At 44.2% G+C, this 20,999-nt stretch overlaps 1 protein-coding gene across 1 annotated transcript in view; it reads right to left on the bottom strand.

Moving 5' to 3' along the window:
* The window catches only part of LOC115480247 (solute carrier family 2, facilitated glucose transporter member 11-like), a 61,849-nt gene extending 41,279 nt beyond the window's left edge, over positions 1–20,570 (bottom strand). The window contains exons 1-5 of the mRNA XM_030218779.1: positions 20,109–20,570; positions 11,309–11,407; positions 9,218–9,378; positions 6,768–6,892; positions 574–703 (exon numbers count right to left, since the gene is read on the bottom strand). Of these exons, the coding sequence (XP_030074639.1) occupies positions 574–703; positions 6,768–6,892; positions 9,218–9,378; positions 11,309–11,407; positions 20,109–20,153 (560 nt within the window). The 5' untranslated portion in view covers positions 20,154–20,570. The remainder of the gene's footprint in view (positions 1–573; positions 704–6,767; positions 6,893–9,217; positions 9,379–11,308; positions 11,408–20,108) is intronic.
* Positions 20,571–20,999: the final 429 nt, after the last annotated feature.

The following is a 20,999-nucleotide window of genomic DNA, read 5'->3' as shown; positions in this document are numbered from 1 at the left end:
TTTTCTGTTTACTGTTTAATTGATCCCCTTATCTTGTTTCACTCTCCCTATTTAGTGGTCTAAGGAAGAGAATAGAATTACCTGACTGAAATAATTCCTACATATTACTTTCTCTGTATTTCCAGCAAGTTGTTTTATCACTTGTAAAAATGTATATGGTTATAAATAAAAAAAAAACATGCCCCCCTGTTTACTAAGTTGCACTAGTGGCTGCCAGGTGCTAATGCCAACAAAGCCTTTTTAAATGGGTTGTATTAGCATTGCCGCGTGGCTTAATAAACAGTGAGCATGGTTAATAAAGCAAAAAATCAACAGAAAAAGAAATCAATAAACGATCATCTATACAATCTCAAGTCAAATCCACATCCTGGCTTCCAAAGGCACATGTGAGAAAAAAAAAAAGGACTTCAAATGTGCCTAAAATTTCTTCTAAGATAATTCAACTCTCAGAGCTCCTGGGAGCTAATTCCATAATGCTGATTCCTAGCCACAAATCCTATATACAGAGATCCACTATCAAGAATTTCAGACATCATGCATTTCTTTAAAAAAAATACTTACTGCCAATCTTACCTTAGCCCAACTATTTGTCCTGCCAAAATTCCACCAGTCAGGAATATGGAGGAGCCCACAGCCATGGCACCACGCAGGTGCTTCGGTGCGATCTCCCCAAGGTACAAGGGCTGCACGCAAATGCCAATCCCTAGGAATGAAACACAAAAAGCTTGGAGCTACTTACGAATTATGGGCTCCAGGGAATGGGCTTAGTGAGTGGTCACGCAGGACCTTCCTGCTCTCTAAGCCCATTTCTAGCATGCCCAGGATATAGGGCATTTTCAATGAGGTTTTCAGGTTGTGCGTTGTTTGAAATACCTCGCATTACCAGAAAAAAAAATTAATAAGATAGCACTTACTGCCTCCTATTTAGGACACGCTAAGGGGAATGGTTCCATGGAATCTTAGCAGAGATTGGGTGGCGACTTCGGTAATTGGAAACCAAACGGGAGCTGGCCAGACTTCTACGGTCTACGCCCTGATCGTGACTGAATAGATAGGGTTGGGCTGGAGTGTACATTTCAAAGGACTTCGACGTTAGCTTCAGAACTTAGTACAAGAAGAGTGCTGGCCAGATTTCTACGGTCTACGTCCTGATCATGACTGAATAGATAGGGATGGGCTGGAGTGTAAATTTTAAGGGGCTTCGACATTAGCTTCAGAACTTAGTAGAAGAACAGTGCTGGGCAGACTTTTACGGTCTGTGTCCTGAGAATGGCAAAGGACAAATCAAACTCGGGTATAAAGTATCACATACTATGTAAAATGAGTTTATCTTGTTGGGCAGACTGGATGACCATACAGGTCTTTATCTGCCGTCATTTACGATGTAACTATATGCTACTATGTTACCCTTTGGGGTTCTACATGGAATGTTGCTACTAATTGGGATTCCGGAATCTTGTAACTCTTTAGGATTCCAGAATCTTTAGAACTTTTAGTACAAGAACAATGCTGGGCAGACTTCTACAGTCTGTGCCCTGGGAATGGCAAGGACACATCAAACTCAGGTATAAAGTATCACATACCATGTAAAATGAGTTTATCTTGTTGGGCAGACTGGATGGACCATACAGGTAATCTGCCATCATTTACTATGTTACTATGTTAAGCCAGCATTAAGAGCATGTGCTAATGTGGACGCCTGATCTAGTTAATGCTTCCCTGCCCATGTCATGCCCCCAGCAAAAAAATAAATCAGGAAAAAAAAAAATAAATAATGTGGGGCTGATATTCAGACCACGGGAGGTGCTGGGTTGCCTCCTATGGTTGACTCTGAGTCCGGATATTCAATGCCGAGCCATTTTTGGTGACCGGCATTGAATATCCAATTTAATTTTGGCTAGTTTCAACTTAACTGGCCAAACTGATATTATTGGTGGGGGGGGGGGGGGGGGGGGGAGTGTGCTTTAGCGCTTGCTAAAAGGTGACCTAGTGCATAATGGTTTAACGTACCTTGCAGAAAGCATTTTCACATGTACATTAGGACTTAACATCCTTTAGCAGACATAGAGGCATATTTTCAAAGCACTTTGGGAGGCTAAGTTCCATAGGTTTCTATGGAACTTTGGGAGGCTAAGTGCTTTGAAAATGAGCCTCATAGAGGGGCATAATTGAACGAAAACGTCTATCTCCATGGGCGTTTATCTCCGAGAACGGGTCCGTGAAGGGGCGGACCGAACCGTATTTTCGAAAAAAATAGACGTCCATATTTTATTCGACAATTTGTGAGCTGGGCGTTTTTGTTTGTCAGTGATAATGGAAAATGAAAGCGTCCAGCTCAAAAATGAATAAATCCAAGGCATTTCTTTGTGGGAGGGGCCAGGATTCGTAGTGCACTGGTCCCCCTCACATGCCAGGACACCAACCGGGCACCCTAGGGGGCACTTTTACAAAAACAAAAAAAAAGGTAAAAGAGCTCCCAGGTGCATAGCACCCTTTCCTTGTGTGTTGAGCCCCCCAAATCCCCCTCAAAACCCACCACCCACAAGTCTACACCATTACTATAGCCCTAAGGGGTGAAGGGGGGCACCTACATGTGGGTACAGTGGGTTTGGGGGGCGGTGTGGAGGGCTCCCATTTACCAGCACAAGTGTAACAGGTAGGGGGGGATGGGCCTGGGTCCACCTGCCTGAAGTCCACTGCACCCCCTAACAACTGCTCCAGGGACCTGCATACTGCTGCCAGGGAGGTGGGTATGACATTTGAGGGTGAAAATAAAAAGTTGTGAAACATCATTTTTTTGTGATGGGAGGGGGTTAGTGACCACTGGGGGAGTCAGGGGAGGTCATCCCCGATTCCCTCTGGTGGTAATCTGGTCATTTAGGGCACTTTTTGGGGCCTTATTTGTGAAAAAACAGGGTCCAGGAAAAGTGCCCTAAATTCTAGCTACAAACGCATACTTTTTTTCCATTATCGGCGAAAGGCGCCCATCTCTCCTCGGCCGATAACCACACCCCAGTTCCGCCTTCGCCACGCCTCCGACACGCCCCCGTCAACTTTGTACGCTTCCGCGATGGAGTGCAGTTGAAAACGTCCAAAATCGGCTTTCCATGATACCGATTTATTCGTTTTTATGAGATAAACGTCTATCTCCCGATTTGGGTCGAAATCTAGGCGTTTTTCTCTTTCAATTATAAGGTGGATAATATCCCTCTGAGTGCAATTCTCCAAAGGCATTTCTGAGGGTAAACAAGGGTTTTACCCTTGCGAAAACGATCATTAAAAACTGCGCCAGGCTTAGAAGCAGCTGGTCTCAAAAAACGAGTGGGCAGGCGGTCTAGAAAATCCAGACTGAAGGAAATGGCAGCCATCCTGCCTGCCCTCGGCTCCGTCTGCCACTGGGCCCCCTGCATTAAAATCGGCAGCGCCTCAGCTCCATTTGGAAAGGCAGATCACCTCCCTTCGGGCCCTCCCTGTGTCCCGCCCTCGCGGAAACTGGAAGTTACATCAGACAAGGGCGGGACACAGTGAGGGAAGGCCTGAAGGGAGGCGATCTGCCTTTCCAAATGGAGCTGAGGCGCTGCCGAATTTAATGCAGGGAGCCCGATGGAGGATGGAGCTGAGGGCAGGCAGGTGAGACCAGGGACTGCAGCGGCGGTGGGGGGGGCGGCCTTGCCATGGGCCCGGCAGTCTCTCAGCGGCCCTGTGGTGAGAGCCCGCTCCAGCACACCACTGCATGTATCTGAAAAGGGAGTGTGACAGGGGCATGTCAGAGATGTTCCCAAAAGCTGCTTGTGGAATTATAGAATTAGGTCGATCAAGGTCACAAGTACCTGGCCAGATCCAAAAACAGTAAAACAGATTTTATGCAGTTTATCTTAGAAACAAGCAGTGGATTTTCCCAAGTCCATGTTAATAATGGCTTATGGACTTTTCTTTTAGGAAATTATCCAGGGCCCAAACAAATAACAGTGAAGTGTACGATGGATGGCAGAATTCTTTATTCACCTTGCAAACGACTCGACACAGACCATGTTTTAGCCCCAAGTCCTGCGTCAGCAGTCAAATGGTATCTGATCAAATGAAAGTGCAACATATCAATACGCTAATTCTGCTAAAACGCACTAAAATCCACGCACTTGTAGGAATATCTTACTTGAAAGTCGCCAAAGCAATTCTCCCACCAAACTCAACAGGATGTTAGTGCCTTTTGGCAGAGTGAGCGATATATCGAACTTTCATTTGATCAGATAACCATTTGACTCCTGATGCAGGCCTTGGAGCCAAAACACGGTCCGTGTCAAGCCATTTGCAAGGTCAATAAGTAATTCTCACAAAAAAAGCAAAAGAAGGAGAAACTCCAGTCCTCACGAACACATTTAAACACCAGCAAAAAGGAGTGAGGAAACAAAAAAATGAGGAAGCCAAAGCTGAGTGATAATAAAGGGAATGGGACGACTTCCCTATGAGGAAAGGCTAAAGCGGCTAGGGCTCTTCAGCTTGGAGAAAAGGCGGCTGAGGGGAGATATGATAGAGGTCTATAAAATAATGAGTGGAGTTGAATAGGTATGATGTGAAGGATCTGTTTACACTTTCCAAAAATACTAGGACTAGGGGGCATGCGATGAAGCTACAAAGTAGTAAATTTAAAACGAATCGGAGAAAATGTTTCTTCACTCAACGTGTAATTAAACTCTGGAATTCGTTGCCAGAGAATGTGGTAAAGGCAGTTAGCTTAGCGGAGTTTAAAAAAGGGTTTGGACGGCTTCCTAAAGGAAAAGTCCATGGACCATTATTAAATGGACTTGGGGAAAATCCACTATTTCTGGGATAAGCAGTATAAAATGTTTTGTACATTTAGGGATCTTGCCGGGTATTTGTGACCTGGATTGCCCACTGTTGGAAACAGGATGCTGGGCACGATGGACCTTTGGTCTTTCCCAGTATGGCAATACTTATGTACTTCCAACGTGCGGTAGGTGCACAATCAGAGGCAGGGCCGTGCCAATGCGGTAAGCCAGGTAAGCAATGCAGGGGGGCGCCTGCCTTCGAGGGGCGCTGCTGCCCTGCGGTCCCTGCCTTCCACTCACTTGCAAAATCTTTTAGCTGAAGTTGCGATCGCCCCTGCCCTAAAACCGGAAGTGAAAGCAACAGCATTATTCACTGCGGCAGGCAGGCTCTTCAAGTTATTTTAAAGAATGCAACCAAATTGCTATATATGCTGTGGTTTGTGGCTAATTCCTCACTCAGGGTGAGCTTCAGAGCTTGAACCGCATTCAAATTAAAGACAACCTGAAATTTTAAAAGTGCTAAAAATAAGTTTTAAAAGTATTTGTATTAAATCTAATTGCAGAATTCAGGTGCTGGGACTCTGTACTTGGTTGTCATGTGCTCAGATTTGTTTAAATCGTATGCAAATTAGTCCGTTTTTGGGAGGTTCTCATTTGCATATTTATGAATAAAAAATGATGGAAGTGTTTACAGCCTTAATGTTAGGGCATGGCTCTGATCAAAAGTGTGAAGTTTGGTCCAAAAACGAAGGGTTTATCTAGTGTTTTTCACTAAAAATTCCCATTACAGTGTCTGTATGTTAATCTGCATTCAAATAGAGCTCTCTGATTGGATGATCAGCTTTTGTTAGAAATCTGCCCGGAAGGGAACAGAGTGAGACAGCAACTGACTGTCGGTTTGGCCAAGAGAGACATGCAGCTGTGAGTTCCTGTGTGTGTTGACTGAAATTATAAAAGACTGCCAGATTATGTGGTAAATAAGAAAATATGAATGAAAAGAGGTTGGTGGAGATTGAAGTTTGAGATTTCTCTAGTGAAAAAGGATCTGAATATTTCAGGATTACTTGAAGTTTATGAAGAATAGAAAAGGGTGAATTTCAGTTTAAGAGTGTTTAAATCCTATAAGCTATATAAAGGCTAGGTAGATTTAAGTGACTGTAAGCAAGGAAACCTTAATATTTAATCTGAAATAAATATTTGATCTGAGATAGTTGATCAGAGACAAATGTTTGATCTGAATTATATCCTTTGGTGCAAAGGAGATTAGAAAAAGAATCTTTGGAAACTAAGAGGACTTTGCTCACATTTTGAATTAGCATTCCTATTTTGAGTTGGAAATCTTTGAAGTGTTATGAAAATACATTTTGCTTTAATGAAATTGCTAAACTTTAGAGTCAGAGCCTTATCAATGAGGGATACATACAGTGCTATTTTTTCCTGAGGTCCAGCTTACTTGCCTGCTCCCTTCTGTTCCTGCTTTGCTAGACGGAGGGGGTGGGGGCGCCAACTGATAGTCTGCAGGGGGGCACCAGAGACCCTAGGCACGGCCCTGATCAGAGGACTCAACATAGGCATGTTTCGGCGAACATGCCTTCGTCAGGAGCCCTTAACACACACAGTACACAACATATAGCAGTCAGAAAGTAGGCCAATGTGAGTCACATCAACGGGGCAAACACAGGTGAACAAACTGACTGGCAGCTTTTTGGGTTGATGTGGCAGAAATATTTATTGACACCAGTGAAAAGGAGTGAGGAAGCCAAAGCTGAGTGATGATAAAAATCCTATTTATTATTTCCAATATGCTGTAGGACTCGACATGGTTGTGTTTCGGATTGTGTGTGCTAAATGACTCCTTAGTGTCACATTGTATCTATTAAGACACATAACGATGTGCAAACTATTTTCTTTTATTGTTATAACACCATGTCATGTGTCGTTAATAATATACCTAAAAGCGGAGACAGAAAATATACCTACCTGCATTTATTCCTATCAAGAATCTTCCAACAATCAAAAGTTCAAATAGGCCAGTAGGGTAAGAAATACCCATGACAAGGGAAGCCAACAGTGCAATGGTATTGTTCATTAAAAGTGCCCCTTTTCTAAAATAAAAACAGATACGTGATCCAGAAAACAGCATTAAAGATATGACCATGCAAATACAGGAAGACAAAGGCATCTGATGCATGTGTAAGCGGGTGCTTTACGTTATGAAAAGAAGTTTCATTGACAGCAGTGCTTGTCGCGTGTTATGAAAAGAGAAGTTGAGGGCAGGGCTGCTGACAGACAAAGCTGAGCCCAGGGAAACCATCTTCAGAGCCCCGCCTCCGTCCCCCCCACCACCACTGCTCTCCTCCCACTGCCACTGCTGTCCCCGCCGTACCCCTCCTGCAGCAGCGAATGAAAGAGAGTGCTCTGCCAGCTATAGGCCCTGCTGTGTCCCGTCTCCTGTGAAGTAATTTCCTGTTTCCGCAGAGGCAGGACGCAGCAGGAAGAAGGACCTGTGGATGCCAGAGCAGTCTCTTTTTATCGCCAGCGCCGGGTCCTCCTTGGAGGCCGGGTCCGGGGAATCTTGCCCCCCCCCCCCTTGGCAGCCCTGGTCAAGGGAAGTGACATCACCAGCAAAGATGGCTGCTTACGCAGGGTTCATTTTATGAAATGGGACCTAGTAAATCTAACCCTTACATTGTAATCTCTCTGACAAACTCCACTAAATAGACGGAATCATTGGTTGGCCCCAAGACCCGTTGACCAAACAGAACCCATAAATTGCTTCTCAGCGAAACCCACCCGTTTTCACAAGGTTTAGAAATCTGGTGGACGTCTGGGCAGCCATTTTTAAAACACGGCAGTGCCGGCACCACCATGCAGAATAGTGGCAGTGGGAAGGAAAGAGTGGGGTTCTTTGCTGCCCACGCAGAGGCCACTAGACCACCAGGGCCCTTCAAGGTAGGACCTGGGAGGGCTGTAATGTGCAGTGGCGGTGGGCAACTGGGCAGAGCATCTGGACCTCCTAGAGCATTTGAGTCCTCGGCAGGGGCATAGCCAGACTTCGGTAGGAGAGGGGTCCAGAGCCCGAGGTGAGGGGGCACATTTTAGCCCCCCCCCCGGCGCTGCTGACCCCCCCCCCCCCGCCATTGCAGAACCCCCTGCCACAAACGTTGACCCCCCCTGCTGACAACCCTCTCGATCCCCCTCCCGCCGACAACCCGCCATCGCCTACCTTTGCTGGTGGGGGACCTCAACCCCCGCCAGCCGAGACAAGGTCCTCTTCTTCCCAATCCCGCGCAAGGCTTCGTTCTAGTCTGACGTCCTGCATGTTGTATGTGAAGGATGTCAGACTCACAGAAACGGAACGAAGCCTTGCGCCCGAAGCCTTGCGCGGGATTGGGAAGAAGAGGACCTCGGCTTGGCTGGCGGGGGTTGGGGTCCCCCGCCAGCAAAGGTAGGCAACAGCGGGTTGGCGGCGGGAGGGAGGGGGGTCTGGTGGGTTGGCAGCAGAGGGGTCCAGGGGCAGGCCCCTGTGGCCCCATACTGGCTACGCCACTGGTCCTTGGGCACTGACCAGTTGCCCAAATGGTAAGCCCTTCCTTGGTTTTAATTGTTGCCAATTGACACCGATAATTGATAGTTATTACCCAATTATTGCCAATTATCTGCTTTTTTGTCAATTAAGTTGTGCACGCAATTATGGAATAGACCTAATGGTGCCAAATTTTGGCATGCAATTTTGGGAACCATATATAAAACCTGAGGTGTTATTTTTAAGTTATTACTCTTTTATTGTACACTAGTAAAAAAGGCCTGTTTCTGAGGCCAATGAAACGGGCGCTAGCAAGATGCTTTCATTACCATCCCCCTCCCCTTGTGGCATGCTTGAGGGTGGTCGTAGTCGCCTCGCGGCACCTCGCCCTGCCCCGCGACGTACAGAGTGGCTGGCTGGCTCCCTCGCTGCATGTGACCTACAGCCTGCCTGCCTCACACTCCCTCTGTTCGTCGTCACGTAGTAGATCGATGTATGCCCCGCCCTCGCGTCAAATGTGATGACGTCGAGGGCGGAGCAATGCGATTGGTCAAGTGTAATTGCTCCGCCCTCGACATCATCACGTTTGACGCGAGGGCGGGGCAAAAAGTAATGGGGATAAATTCCGATCTATGCCGCCTCACAAACCAGAAGTTGCAGCTTCATTAGAACGTTCAGGTAGGGAATTATGTGCGGAAGGGGCGTGGCTGAGGGCAGGGCTATCAGTGAGAGTGAGTGGTGCCTGACTGACAGTGAGTGGTGAGTGGTGACAGCCTAAGTGCAGGGCTCCAGTGTTTCCCTGCCACAGAGTGAGCTTCAGAATGTTTGAGGTGAGAATTATTTATATAGATTAATAAGAAAATGCACTTTTTTCCTCTTCAACTTGCCACAGAACAAAACCTACCTGCCTACTTTTATTGCCATGTATCCTCCCACATGGGATCCCAGAAGGCCACCAAGAGTAAAGACTGAAGCAATGGTAGACCAGAGCAAAGTCAATAAATTTTCATCCAGCTCGCTGCTGTAGTGACTATTCCAGCTTTCATTGATGAATTTTTGTATAGGCTGAAAGTGAAAAAGATGGCTAGGGAAGAGAGTCCAAAAAAACAGAAGAAACCAGTCTTCGCAAGGAAATCAACAAGAAACAAAACAGTGAAGATGACTAACAAAAGCAAAAAACAAAAAAATATAAAAATAAAAATAAAAAATATATATAAAAAATGTCAAAATTTAAAATTAATCATAAAATATGTATTTAAAAGATGAATCAAAGATTGCATAGATCAGAGACGCTGCTCTGATTGTCTCCGCTCAACAACTTCGTTTCCAGTACAATTGAGCGCTATAGCTTCAGTTTATTGGTAAGACACACATATTGTTTTTACATTTGGATAGAATTAATAATCAACAGACGGCAGAGAAGACTCCTGATGCAGGCCAGTACGGCCGAAACACAACTGTGTCGAGTCCCTTTCTCCCTGCTACAGTTTAGCTAATAAAGTTGATTCTTCATTTTTACATCCAAAGTGTCGCCTTTTTAATGTAATTTTTTGATTTTGATGGATTCATCTTTTAAATACATATTTTATGATTCATTTTAAATTTTGACATTTTTAATATATATTTTTTATTTTTATTTTTATATTTTTTTGTTTTTTTGCTTTTGTTAGTCATCTTCGCTGTTTTGTTTCTTCTTAGGGAAGAGAGTCACCAAGTAAACCATCCTAAATTGTGCTCATTTTAAAAAGCGAAGCCATTTCGGTTGTACTGTCCTTCCATTTTTGTGCAGAGTAAGTCAAAACGATTACAATGGTAATAAAAGACGCAGAACACTGATGTCATTGTGCAGCACAAAAAAATACATATTTTCTAGTTGAAAGTAATATCTAGAACCAAAGGTAATGGCACGAAGCTCTTAGGGATAAACTCGCTAGTACTGATAGATACTGCTACGAGAGGTTGCGGCGGCCATTTTGAACCAGGAGCTGCCTCGGACAGGAGCGAGTGGGGATTACACCTATCCTCAGTGGCGTCTCTAGACAGAAATATTTGGGGTGGCAACAAGGGGGCACGTGTCCGCGTGTTTCCAGCATGCTCCTCCATGTCTGCAAGCAATTTTTGCGCATAACTTCTTTGCTTGTTATTTTGTTACTGCAGTTGGGGAGCAAAATCCACTCTTTGCACGTGTTAGGAAATCATGTACTGAGCTTTAGCACCAATTTTAATTTTTAATTTATTTATTTTTATTTGTTACATTTATACCCCACATTTTCCCACCTATTTGCAGGCTCAATGTGGCTTTACAAAGTATCGTAAGGCGACTGCCATTACGGATGATAACAAATACAAGGTTGTGTTATGGTCACAGGTAGAAGTGTTTCAGGCGTCATGGGGTCGAGGATAATAAATTGTCCAGTACGATCATAGATTATCTTGTGTTGCTGGGTGTGGGGATTTATGTTGGATCGGTGGGATAAGCTTTATTGAAGAGATGGGTTTTCAATGATTTCCTGAAGTTGAAAGTTTAAAGAAACATGTACAAGCAAAACCACCAGAGGGTGGAAAAGAACAACAGTGTCCCACGGAAGAACAGTACTAGGTACAGGAGAGGGAACAGAACCAGGCTCTTCAAGAAGTAGACTAGCAACGTGCAGCGGCTCCATCTTTGAAAAGGTCTTTTTCAAGACCAAACTTCAACCTACAAGAGACTTCATTCTGTGCGCTTTGTCCACTAACCTTTTGAGACAAAGCATCCAGACTCCTGAGGAAGGCACTTGTAGTGCCGAAACAGGGTACCTTGTAGAATCTTCTTTCAATAAAGCCATACTCTATACATTGGAGGCCTTGCGTCTGCTTCTTGAAGAGCCTGGTTCTGTTCCCACTCGTGTACCTAATGAAACATGTACAACATCAGCCCCTATGGCAAAGCATCCAATCTTACTCACTTTTTGTGCTGCTATGGGGAAACATAAGCTTATTAAACCCATAAACTCACCTTGGTTGGTGCATTGATGATGGAGGTATTATAGCCATACTGAAAAGAGCCACCTATTCCTGTAGCACAGAATGCCAAGAAGAGGGTTTTGCTTGGGATCTGCGGGTAGAAATGAGAGATATAACTAACAAGGAAGGGGCTGTTGTACTGTAGGATGACTTGCTTTGGGTTGTTTTATGTTCTAGCTAGTGCAGAAATCAATAGATTTAATAGGCACTCCGACATAATAGCCCTGACAAAATAGCCCTTGAGATCAGCCACTAACAAAATAGCCCTTGACAAAATGGCTCCTCCCACAAAATAACCCTTGACAAAATAGAAACAAATAACACATCACAAAAAAAAGATAATAAACTACATGTGAAATCTTCACCGATAAAGGCTCCTGCCAGCATTGCATTGTATAACGCTTATATAAAGCATATATAGCAGACAATGAAACTCAAGCCGAACTAGATAAAACCCAACTCTCTATACTTGACTGCCAAAGTCTACTCTACCACGAATGAACTTTAAAGCAATACCACTCTACCTCTAATCAGTGGCGTTCCTAGGGGGGCTGACACCCGGGGCGGATCGCCAATGCGCCCCGCCCCCCGGGTGCAGCGCCCCCCCCCGGTGCAGCGCGACCCCCTCCCGGCGAAAGGACACCCCCACCCCGGCGAAAGAACCCCCCCGGAACAGGGCAGAGGGATCATGGAAACGAAGGAAGCTGACCGGTGCGTGGCACCCCCCCCAGTGGCGTGCACCCGGGGCGGACCGCCCCCACTGCCCCCGCCTTTGGTACGCCACTGCCTCTAATTCCTAATATGAACTCTTTATACTTGACTGTTTAATCTACTATGCCAATCATGATTTCTAATGTAATACCACTTGTATCTCTCACTCCGGAAATGGCGACTGCCATGACGGAACAATGTAAGCCACACTGAGCCTGCAAATAGGTGGGAAAATGTGGGATACAAATAAATAAATACATAAATAAATATATATAAATAAAATGCTATAACTACCAACTGGTATTTATGATCTGATCTGCTGTTTCAGGAAACTATTCTTCCATCAACATGCTAATTAAAAAAAAAACAATATTGTCATCATTTTCATAGTCTTACCAACCTTATCCTGTTTGGCAAGGTAAGATTATTAGGAAAAAAAATGCAGTGCTATATTCTGGGCAGCCTGATCAAGGCCCTTTTGTCGGGGGGCTAATTTGTCAAGGGCTATATTGTGAGCAGACCGTTTTGACAGTGGCTGTTATGTCAGGGACTATTATGTCGGGAGCTTTTTTATCGGGGCTATTTTGACCAGGTACCCGCTTTAATATTGTGAAGCGGATTAAAAATAAAGTGAAACGGACAGATGAATGCCTATCGATTTGCTTGCACAATCTCCCCGGATTCTAGATATGGAGCCAAGATAGTTAACGAGCCATTAACTATGAACTAATTGGCCTTATCAATCAATTATGGAAGTCAATTGGCACTAATTTGCTTTTGCACATGCATCTGCTTGCACGTTATTGTGTAACACCAGGAGCCTAAATCCCACAGCTTGCAACTCAAAATGGGACGTGGCTGTGGGAAGGGCACGGGTGAGTCAGGGGCATTCCAAAAATTACAGAATAGCACAATTTATTTATTTAATAGGATTTATTTACCGCCTTTTCGAAGGAAGGAAGTTACTAAAGGCCAACCTGTCCGCGAAATATCATATTGAGCCATCACAAATGACCTAACATCAAAACTCTATTGGAACCAGATGACACCGTATTCTCTGCACCTGATTGCATCAATCAATTTGTCACCAATGAACAGTAATGCATTACCCCCTTATCTCTTATGCCTGTAAAGAACTGCTTATCCAATCTACTTTATAATTTACTTTTAACATTTATGAACTTTATTGTAACACTAGTAAAAGAGGCCCGTTTCTGGAGCAAATGAAACGGGCGCTAGCAAGGTTTTCCTCCCCAACACCCCCCCCCCTTCTCCCTCCCTCCCTCCCTATCTACCGACCCCTTCGTCGTTCTGACGCCATTGCTCCGCAGCTCCTGAACGCACCGTACGCCATTGCTCCGCCCTCGTTGTGTGACGCCATTGCTCTGCCCTCGACGTCATCACGTTTGACGCGAGGGCGGGGCCTCGAGACAGCGATTTCGGTGGCTTCACCACCACGAACCCTTCGAACCCGTTTTGATGACGGAAGTGACGTCAGTGTCCTCAGAACGTTGAGGGTGAGTTTTATTATATAAGATCACTTTGTATTTCTCACTCCCCAAAAGGTGGGATAATGTGGGATACAAATGTAACAAATAAATAAAATAAATAAATAAATTCACTCACTCAAAGCGGTCGGTGTACAGCAAGAATAAGTCAAACATAAGCAAAAGACAATTACAGCAGTAAAAATATTCAAATAACAATGCTGGAGACGGCTGCGAGTGGGCATCGCTGTCGCCTTCGTTTAAGATGGGATCTGATGCTTCTGTGATTGCTTCTGGTGACCTTGTCTAAGGGTGACAGGATCAGAGAACTTCAAACGACCACTCGTTAGGGTCTGTTTGCAGTTCTTGGAATTTTGGAAGTCTTAACAATGATTTTGAGATTCAATTATTACACTAGTTGATGCTTTTATTCCAGTATCTATTTACAAGACCACTCGTTAGGGTCTGTTTGCAGTTCTTGGAATTTTGGAAGTCTTAACAATGATTTTGAGATTCAACTATTACACTAGTTGATACTTTTCTTCCAGTATCTATTTACAAGACTCCTGATATAGGCCTATCCGGCCGAAACACAACGTTGTGTCGAGTCAATTTTTATGTGCAATTGTTTTATTATCATTTGTCTGGAAATTAATAAACGCTGGTTATTTTAATTTCGGTTTGGTTCCAATCTTTGGATAGCCTGGCTTTTATATTCCCACCTTTTTTGTTTTTGTCTTTACGCCTCGTGGGATCTATTGAGTTCTCCACGTTTGTGGATTCTCTCTATAGTATGCTGCTTACAATGTCAACACAATGCACAATAAAACATTCTAATAGACAGCGTAGGGTATAAACAAAGATGGAACATAAAGATAGATAAGATAGAGTAACAGGAGTAAGAAAATAAGGGACTAGTTAAAGAGAGTTGCAAAGGTGCTTGAACATTATCTTGGCTAGGGTAGGAGTGGATAAACACGTCTTGCTATAATACGTGCGGCCGGTGGCGTTTACTTCTTTCATTAAAGGCCTGGTTGAAGAGCCAAGCTTTCACTTGCTTCCTGAAGTAGGTGCCAAGTAATTCAATACAATGCCATCGTACTCTAAAAATTCCTCTTTTCTCTCTAGCATTCTGTCCTAGTTCTCGCGGGTAGTGGCGACTGTCCTCTGATTAGTGGGGATCTTTCCGCTCTTCTTCTCTCTCCTTCTCCTCGTTCTTTCTTTATTGTCCTATATGACCAATGGTGTTCCTTTCTGTTCTATGTTTAGGAAACCATTCGAGGTTTCAATTTTGTAAACCGCTTTGAGTGAAAGGCGTTATATCAACCATTAATAAACGATAAACAATAAATGATTATTAAATGGATCCTCAGATAGCCCATGAGCAACAATTTCTTTTTAACTTAACACTGGCCAAATTCCTCATCGATCCAGTCTTATCAGTTTTTTAAATATATTTTCTCATATTTAAATTCATATTTCCCATCAAAACTAAATTTATCCACAAAACATATTTCAACGCATCTTATGTGCTCACAGGGGTGGACTGATAGTGCTCTGGTCCCTCAGTCAGTAAAGGTCATTGAGCCCTCCCGGGTGCTACCTGTGCCCCCCATTTGCACACTGCTGCCTCGCCCCGGCACACCATCCCTGCCCCCCCCCATACACACTACTGCGCCCTCCCCATTCCTATCTTGAAGGCTCTGCTCAGCGTCGCCGTGTTTTCAAAATGGCTGCCAAGACTCCCTCGGTAGTCGCTGCAGGGAAGTCTCAGCAGCCATTTTGAAAATGCAGCAGCTCCAGAGTACCAGCAGTGGACAGGAAAGAGTGGGGTTCTTTCCTGCTCCCAAAGAGGCAGCTAGACCACCAGGGTTCTTCAAGGAGGGATTGGGGAGGGCCCACCGAGGTTCATGGGGACTGTGGTTTGCAGAAGGGGGAGGGCCTCTGGGCCCTTGGGCACTGCCCGATTGCCAGTGCTCATTTAAATTCAGATAAATGGTCACCTCTCCCGACATACATTCATGTTTCGGTAACCTGCGTCAGGGTTGAGGCACCAAAAGTTTGGTTAAACTCCGCCAGGTGCCTCAACCCTGACACAGACTACCAAAACATGAATGCATGTCGGGAGAGATGACCATTTATCTGAATTTAAATGAGCACAAATTTACAACTCCAGAGTGAGGTTCCTGTCATTCTGCTACACTGGGGTTACTATAGAGAACGGTTCCCTTCCAAGTTCCAACTTGGATGGATTGGGAAGGATACCAACTCGACAGCAAGGAATTTTAAGCTTGTCAAGAAACAGAGCATACATTTATAACAGTTAAAGAAAATCATGCACATCAAACAGTATATTGAGAGAATATAGAAAGAAAAAGGGTACCAAGGAAGGACTGAATGTTTGGGATGAGATGATAGAATCTGATTGATAGAGTCAGCCCTTGAGTTTCCCCCTAGAACCATCTAGGGGGAAACTCAGGGGCTGACTCTAAGACAGTTCTGGAATGGGGAAAGAGTCAATAGATCAGGAATGGTGAGGCCAAGAGTTAATTTCCCCCTTCCCCCCCCCTTTTCCAATAAGGAATCAATCATATTAAAGTTAATGTTGTAGAAATATATATCATACAAGGCATCAGATGATGGCCAGGATGTAAACTGGGATACACTTATGATGCGTAATTTGAGTCTCAAGGGATCCTTGTGATTCCTGAACTTTGTGCCAAGAATCCAATCTCATGACTCAAGGATATTACTGGGTGACTGACTTATAGACCAGGGAACCTATGAGTTTGGTTTCAAATGATTCTGGGCTGTAGTCCCTAAGTTTAAAAGTAAGTTAATTCTCACAGATTTCCAGGACCTTGACTTTTTCTGTTCTTTTGAACCCTCTACACTCTCTTTCTTAAAAAAAAAACCTTTGAATCACAGTAAGAGTTCTCCTGCTAAACCATAATTACCTAAAATATCCAATAAAATAGAGTGGTCTACCAAGTCAAATGCAGAAGCCAAATCAAATTGCAATAAAATGACTTGGTAGCCTCAGGATAGTATTAATCTAACCTGAGTTAGCAGTAAACTCAATAATGTTTCGGTGCTAAAACCTTGTTTAAAAAATGTGTAATTAAACTCTGGAATTTGTTGCCAGAGAATGTGGTAAAAGCAGTTAGCTTAGCAGGGTTTAAAAAAAGTTTGGCTAATTTCCTAAAAGTCCATAAGCCATTATTAAGATGGACTCGGGAAAATCCACTGCTTATTTCTAGGATAAGTAGCTTAAAATCTGTTGTGCTGTTCTGGGATCTTGCCAGGTACTTGTGACCTGGATTGGCCACTGTTGGAAACAGGATACTCGGCTTGATGGATCTTCGGTCTGTCCCAGTATGGTATCGATTATGTGCTTATGTTCTATCTGTGTTTGCTTTCTCTAATACGAAGTCCAGCCCTTCATCTGTGAACACAGAACCAAAGTAGTTCTTAAGCAATTCCACTCTATTGTCATCAGCTTTCACATATGCCTCCCCTTCATCCTTGAGTGCTTACTCGAATCTGGTATGATAGGCATGCGGAATTGAGAGTATGTACCTGGAGGGACGAGTGAGGCTGAAAATGAAGAGGCAAAACACAATAAAAGACAGTAAGGGTTGACCAGGACAATTTTAGAAAATCTCAGCATTTTAGCAATAATATGAACCATGTCTTGCCTCATCATAATGGGCGCCTTTTACCAAACCGCGGCAAAAGGGGGCCTGCGCTGGCGTCGGTGTGTGATTTCATGCACACTGAGGCCCCCTTTTACCACAGGTCTTTCCAGTGCATTATTTCTAGCGAAAAAGGTGCCGGAACTCAAATGCCAGGCCACCCTTCAGGGGGTGGGGTGATCACTAAGGGACCCACCCCACAGTAGCCAGGCCCCCTGCAACCAGTCACAGAATCTATGACAAGGCAGAATTGGTGTGTAGAGCCTGAGCTCATTCATTAAAACTTGGGGTTCATGGGTCAATTTTAGCAGATAGTTGAAAAGGTGCCAGTACTCAGTACCCCCAAGTACCCCCTCAAAAAAAGCCCTCCTTTTAGCAGATAATGAAAAAGGTGCTGGTACTCAGTACCCCCACAAATAAATCCCTGCTTTTAGCGGAAAATGGAAAAGGTGCCGGTACTCAGTACCCCCAAGTACCCCCTCAAAAAAAGCCCTGGGTCTTTCTCTTTTTAAACAAATGGCAGTGTGGCAAGTGAAGCACTTGCAGTGCGGCCATTTTTGGGGGAGCCCTTACCACCACCCATTGAGGTGGTGATAAGGGCTCCTGTGGTAACCCAATGGTGACTGGGCAGCATATGGCACTGCCCGATTACCACCGGGTACACACTGACGCTACAAAAATAAATATATTTTTGTAGTGCCAAATATGACAGTGAGCTGGGGGGGGGGGGGGGGAACTATCGCCGGGCTGCTGCGGTAGCCCGGCGGTACTTCCTTTCTAGCGAGTGGTAAGCCCATGATGGGCTTACAGCTGCTTTGTAAAAGGGACCCGGTGTGATTAAAAGAAGCACCTCAGATAACCCAGCAGATTAACTGGGGGGGGGGGGGGGGGGGGGGGGGGGGGGTGGGGGGGGGGGAGGGTGGCTATAAAGCTGCATTAAGACACTAACCTGTGTTATTTGCCCCTTAACCTAGTGGCTAGTGCAGCAGACTCTGATCCTGGGGAACTGGGTTCAATACCCACTGCAGCTCCTTGTGACTGGGCAAGTCACTTAACCCTCCATTGCCCCCGGTACAAAATAAGTACCTGAATATATGTAAACTGCTTTGAATGTAGTTGCAAAAACCTCAGAAAGGCAGTATATCAAGTCTCATTTCCCTTTCCCTATTTCAGATTCTAAATGGAATATTGCTACTATCTAAGATTCTACATGGAATGTTGCTATTATTGGAGAATCTAGATGGAATATTGCTACTATTGAGATTCTGTTGCTACTATTTGAGATTCTACATGGAATATTGCTATTCCACTAGCAACATTCCATGTAGAAGCCTGCCCTTGCAGATCAGCAACGCGGCCGCGCAGGCTTCTGTTTCTGTGATTCTGACGTCCTGCACGTACGTGCAGGACGTCAGAATCACAGAAACAGAAGCCTGTGCGGCCGCATTGCTGATCTGCAAGGGCAGGCTTCTACATGGAATGTTGCTAGTGGAGTAGCCTAGTTGTTAATGCAGCAGACTCTGATTCTGGGGAACTGAGTTCGATTCCCACTGCAGTTCCTTGTGACTCTGGGCAAGTCACTTAACCCTCCATTGCTCCAGGTACAAAATAAGTACCTGAATATACCTAAACCGCTTTGAATGTAGTTGCAAAAACCACAGAAAGGCAGTATATCAAGTCCCATTAACAAGATTCCAGGCACAATCTCAAACGGTAGCAACATTCCATGTAGAACCCCAAAGAACAGCAAGATTCCGGAATCCCAAGGAGTAGCCTAGTGGTTAGTGCAGCAGACTTTGTTTCTGGAGAACTGAGTTCGATTGGCACTGCAGCTCCTTGTGACTCTGGGCAAGTCACTTAACCCTCCATTGCCCCATGTACGAATAAGTACCTGTATATACTATGTAAACCGCTTTGAATGTAGTTATAACCCCCCCCCCCCCCCAACACACACACACACACACACACACACACACACAGAAAGGCAGTGTATCAAGTCCTATTCCCTTTCCATTTAAGTGCTCTAACACTGGTTTTGGTGCCCTAATGCAGTGCCATTTAGGCTACCCCTGGTACATATTAATGAGATGCAAAACATGCATTATTATGCAAATACTATAGCACAGCTTGCAGTGAACACCAGGTGCCCAATGCAAACCATGTTCTAGCCGGTAAACCAACCCCAGAAAGCGTCTAAGGTAGTTTAGCAAAAGCATCAAATAATGCATTGGCAACCCAAATTTTCTTAGGAAAAAAAATGTCCTGGTGGGGAAGTAGAGTAAAAGTGAACAAGATCTGACAGAACAATCTTAGGAGATCTCAGTATTTTAAAAATTTTGTACAACCAATATGTTGGAAAGTCAGTGTGATGAAATATGATGCTAATTCTTATTTTGATGTTTTAATTTTTGAGAATACTGAGATGGGATTATACTAAATATTTATTTATTTATTTAGTGCATTTGTATCCCACATTTTCCCACCGTATGGCAGGTTCAATGTGGCTTACATAGCGCTAAAAAGGCGGTTACAAAATTTAAATTTGTAGAAGTCTAATACATGTATTTTATTTTCATTCAGTGGAGATATCTCATAGTTTTTTTGAGTAATTATCTCACGAAGTCTAATACATAATACAGAAGTACAATAAACGCATTATCTTTGTTGAAGTTTATGATCTCCTAGTATTACATATATAAATTTTAGTGCGGTTTGTGTGACTGCGACAAAAATCTCCAACATGTGACATATCTGCATTGAAAATGAACAAAATAGGAGCTCTTTGTCATTTCCATGTGTCTTTGATACCCGTAACAATAGCCTATGCAAGTCATTTAAAAATGATACAGCTGGAAATGGGATGGTGCCTATGGGCCACGCTTTTTTCGGCTTTCCTTACCTTGCTTGGACTCCTGGTGCCTGTGAGCAGAGCCTGGCACTCCATACCTGGTACCCAGGATTCCTTCAGATTTCCTTTATCCAAGCCGGAGTGAAACTAAACGTTTAAGTTACTTTACCGCACCCGTGACTGGAGCTCCACCAGCTTCCCCTTCCGAAGTCCCACCTTTATAGTTCTGGAAGCACCATCTCTCATTAAAGGAGTTAATTAAATCCTTGTAGCATCCAAGAACAGAACATTTAAAATAATGCAACGGTTAAAACTGCTTTCTAGTACTGTATGAGCAGTACGTTAGGAATGACTTATATGCCACCATGATGAGTTTTTACCTTCTTTGCATCCATCCTATTTGCTGACGGTGCGTCTAAATCTGGCATTTTTCTATGTTCCACTGATGACAAGGCAAAGATACAGTGTTCTGCCCCCTCACACCCACTTATCTGAAGCACCCCAGGAACCTGCTTGTTTTAGGATCCAGGAGCTGTCATGGGGTCAGCGTTTCGGATCTGGTTCTGAAGTAGCACTAGTTGACTGGCCCTAGATTTCTCAGTTTTAATTGCATGTGAACTGTTGAGGGTGGCATCTTGCCAGCCTCCCAGAGTCCTCATGGTTATCAGTCAGTCGTTAATACCCTGTTGTTTGACTCATTTTTTTCTGTAATAAAAAAACTCCTTTGTGAGAAAGCCTTCGTACGTTGCAATGTTCTCAAGATCATCAAGGCACAATAAGAGACATTGTTTCCCTTCAGTTCATGACCTTAATGAGTATATTTAAAAAATGTTTTCCATAGCAATAAACACAGAGTAGTAGATCTTGCTAAGGTAGATGTGCCTCAGTAATGGTTGCTCTTTCCTGAGGTAAATTTTTATGATAGGGAACAGGGGTGGCCCT

The sequence above is a fragment of the Microcaecilia unicolor genome, chromosome 11, assembly GCF_901765095.1.
Source record: "Microcaecilia unicolor chromosome 11, aMicUni1.1, whole genome shotgun sequence".
In the NCBI taxonomy this organism is placed as follows: Eukaryota; Metazoa; Chordata; class Amphibia; order Gymnophiona; family Siphonopidae; genus Microcaecilia; species Microcaecilia unicolor.
Note: the sequence above shows the minus strand (reverse complement) of the source record. Positions and strands in the feature narration are given on the sequence as shown.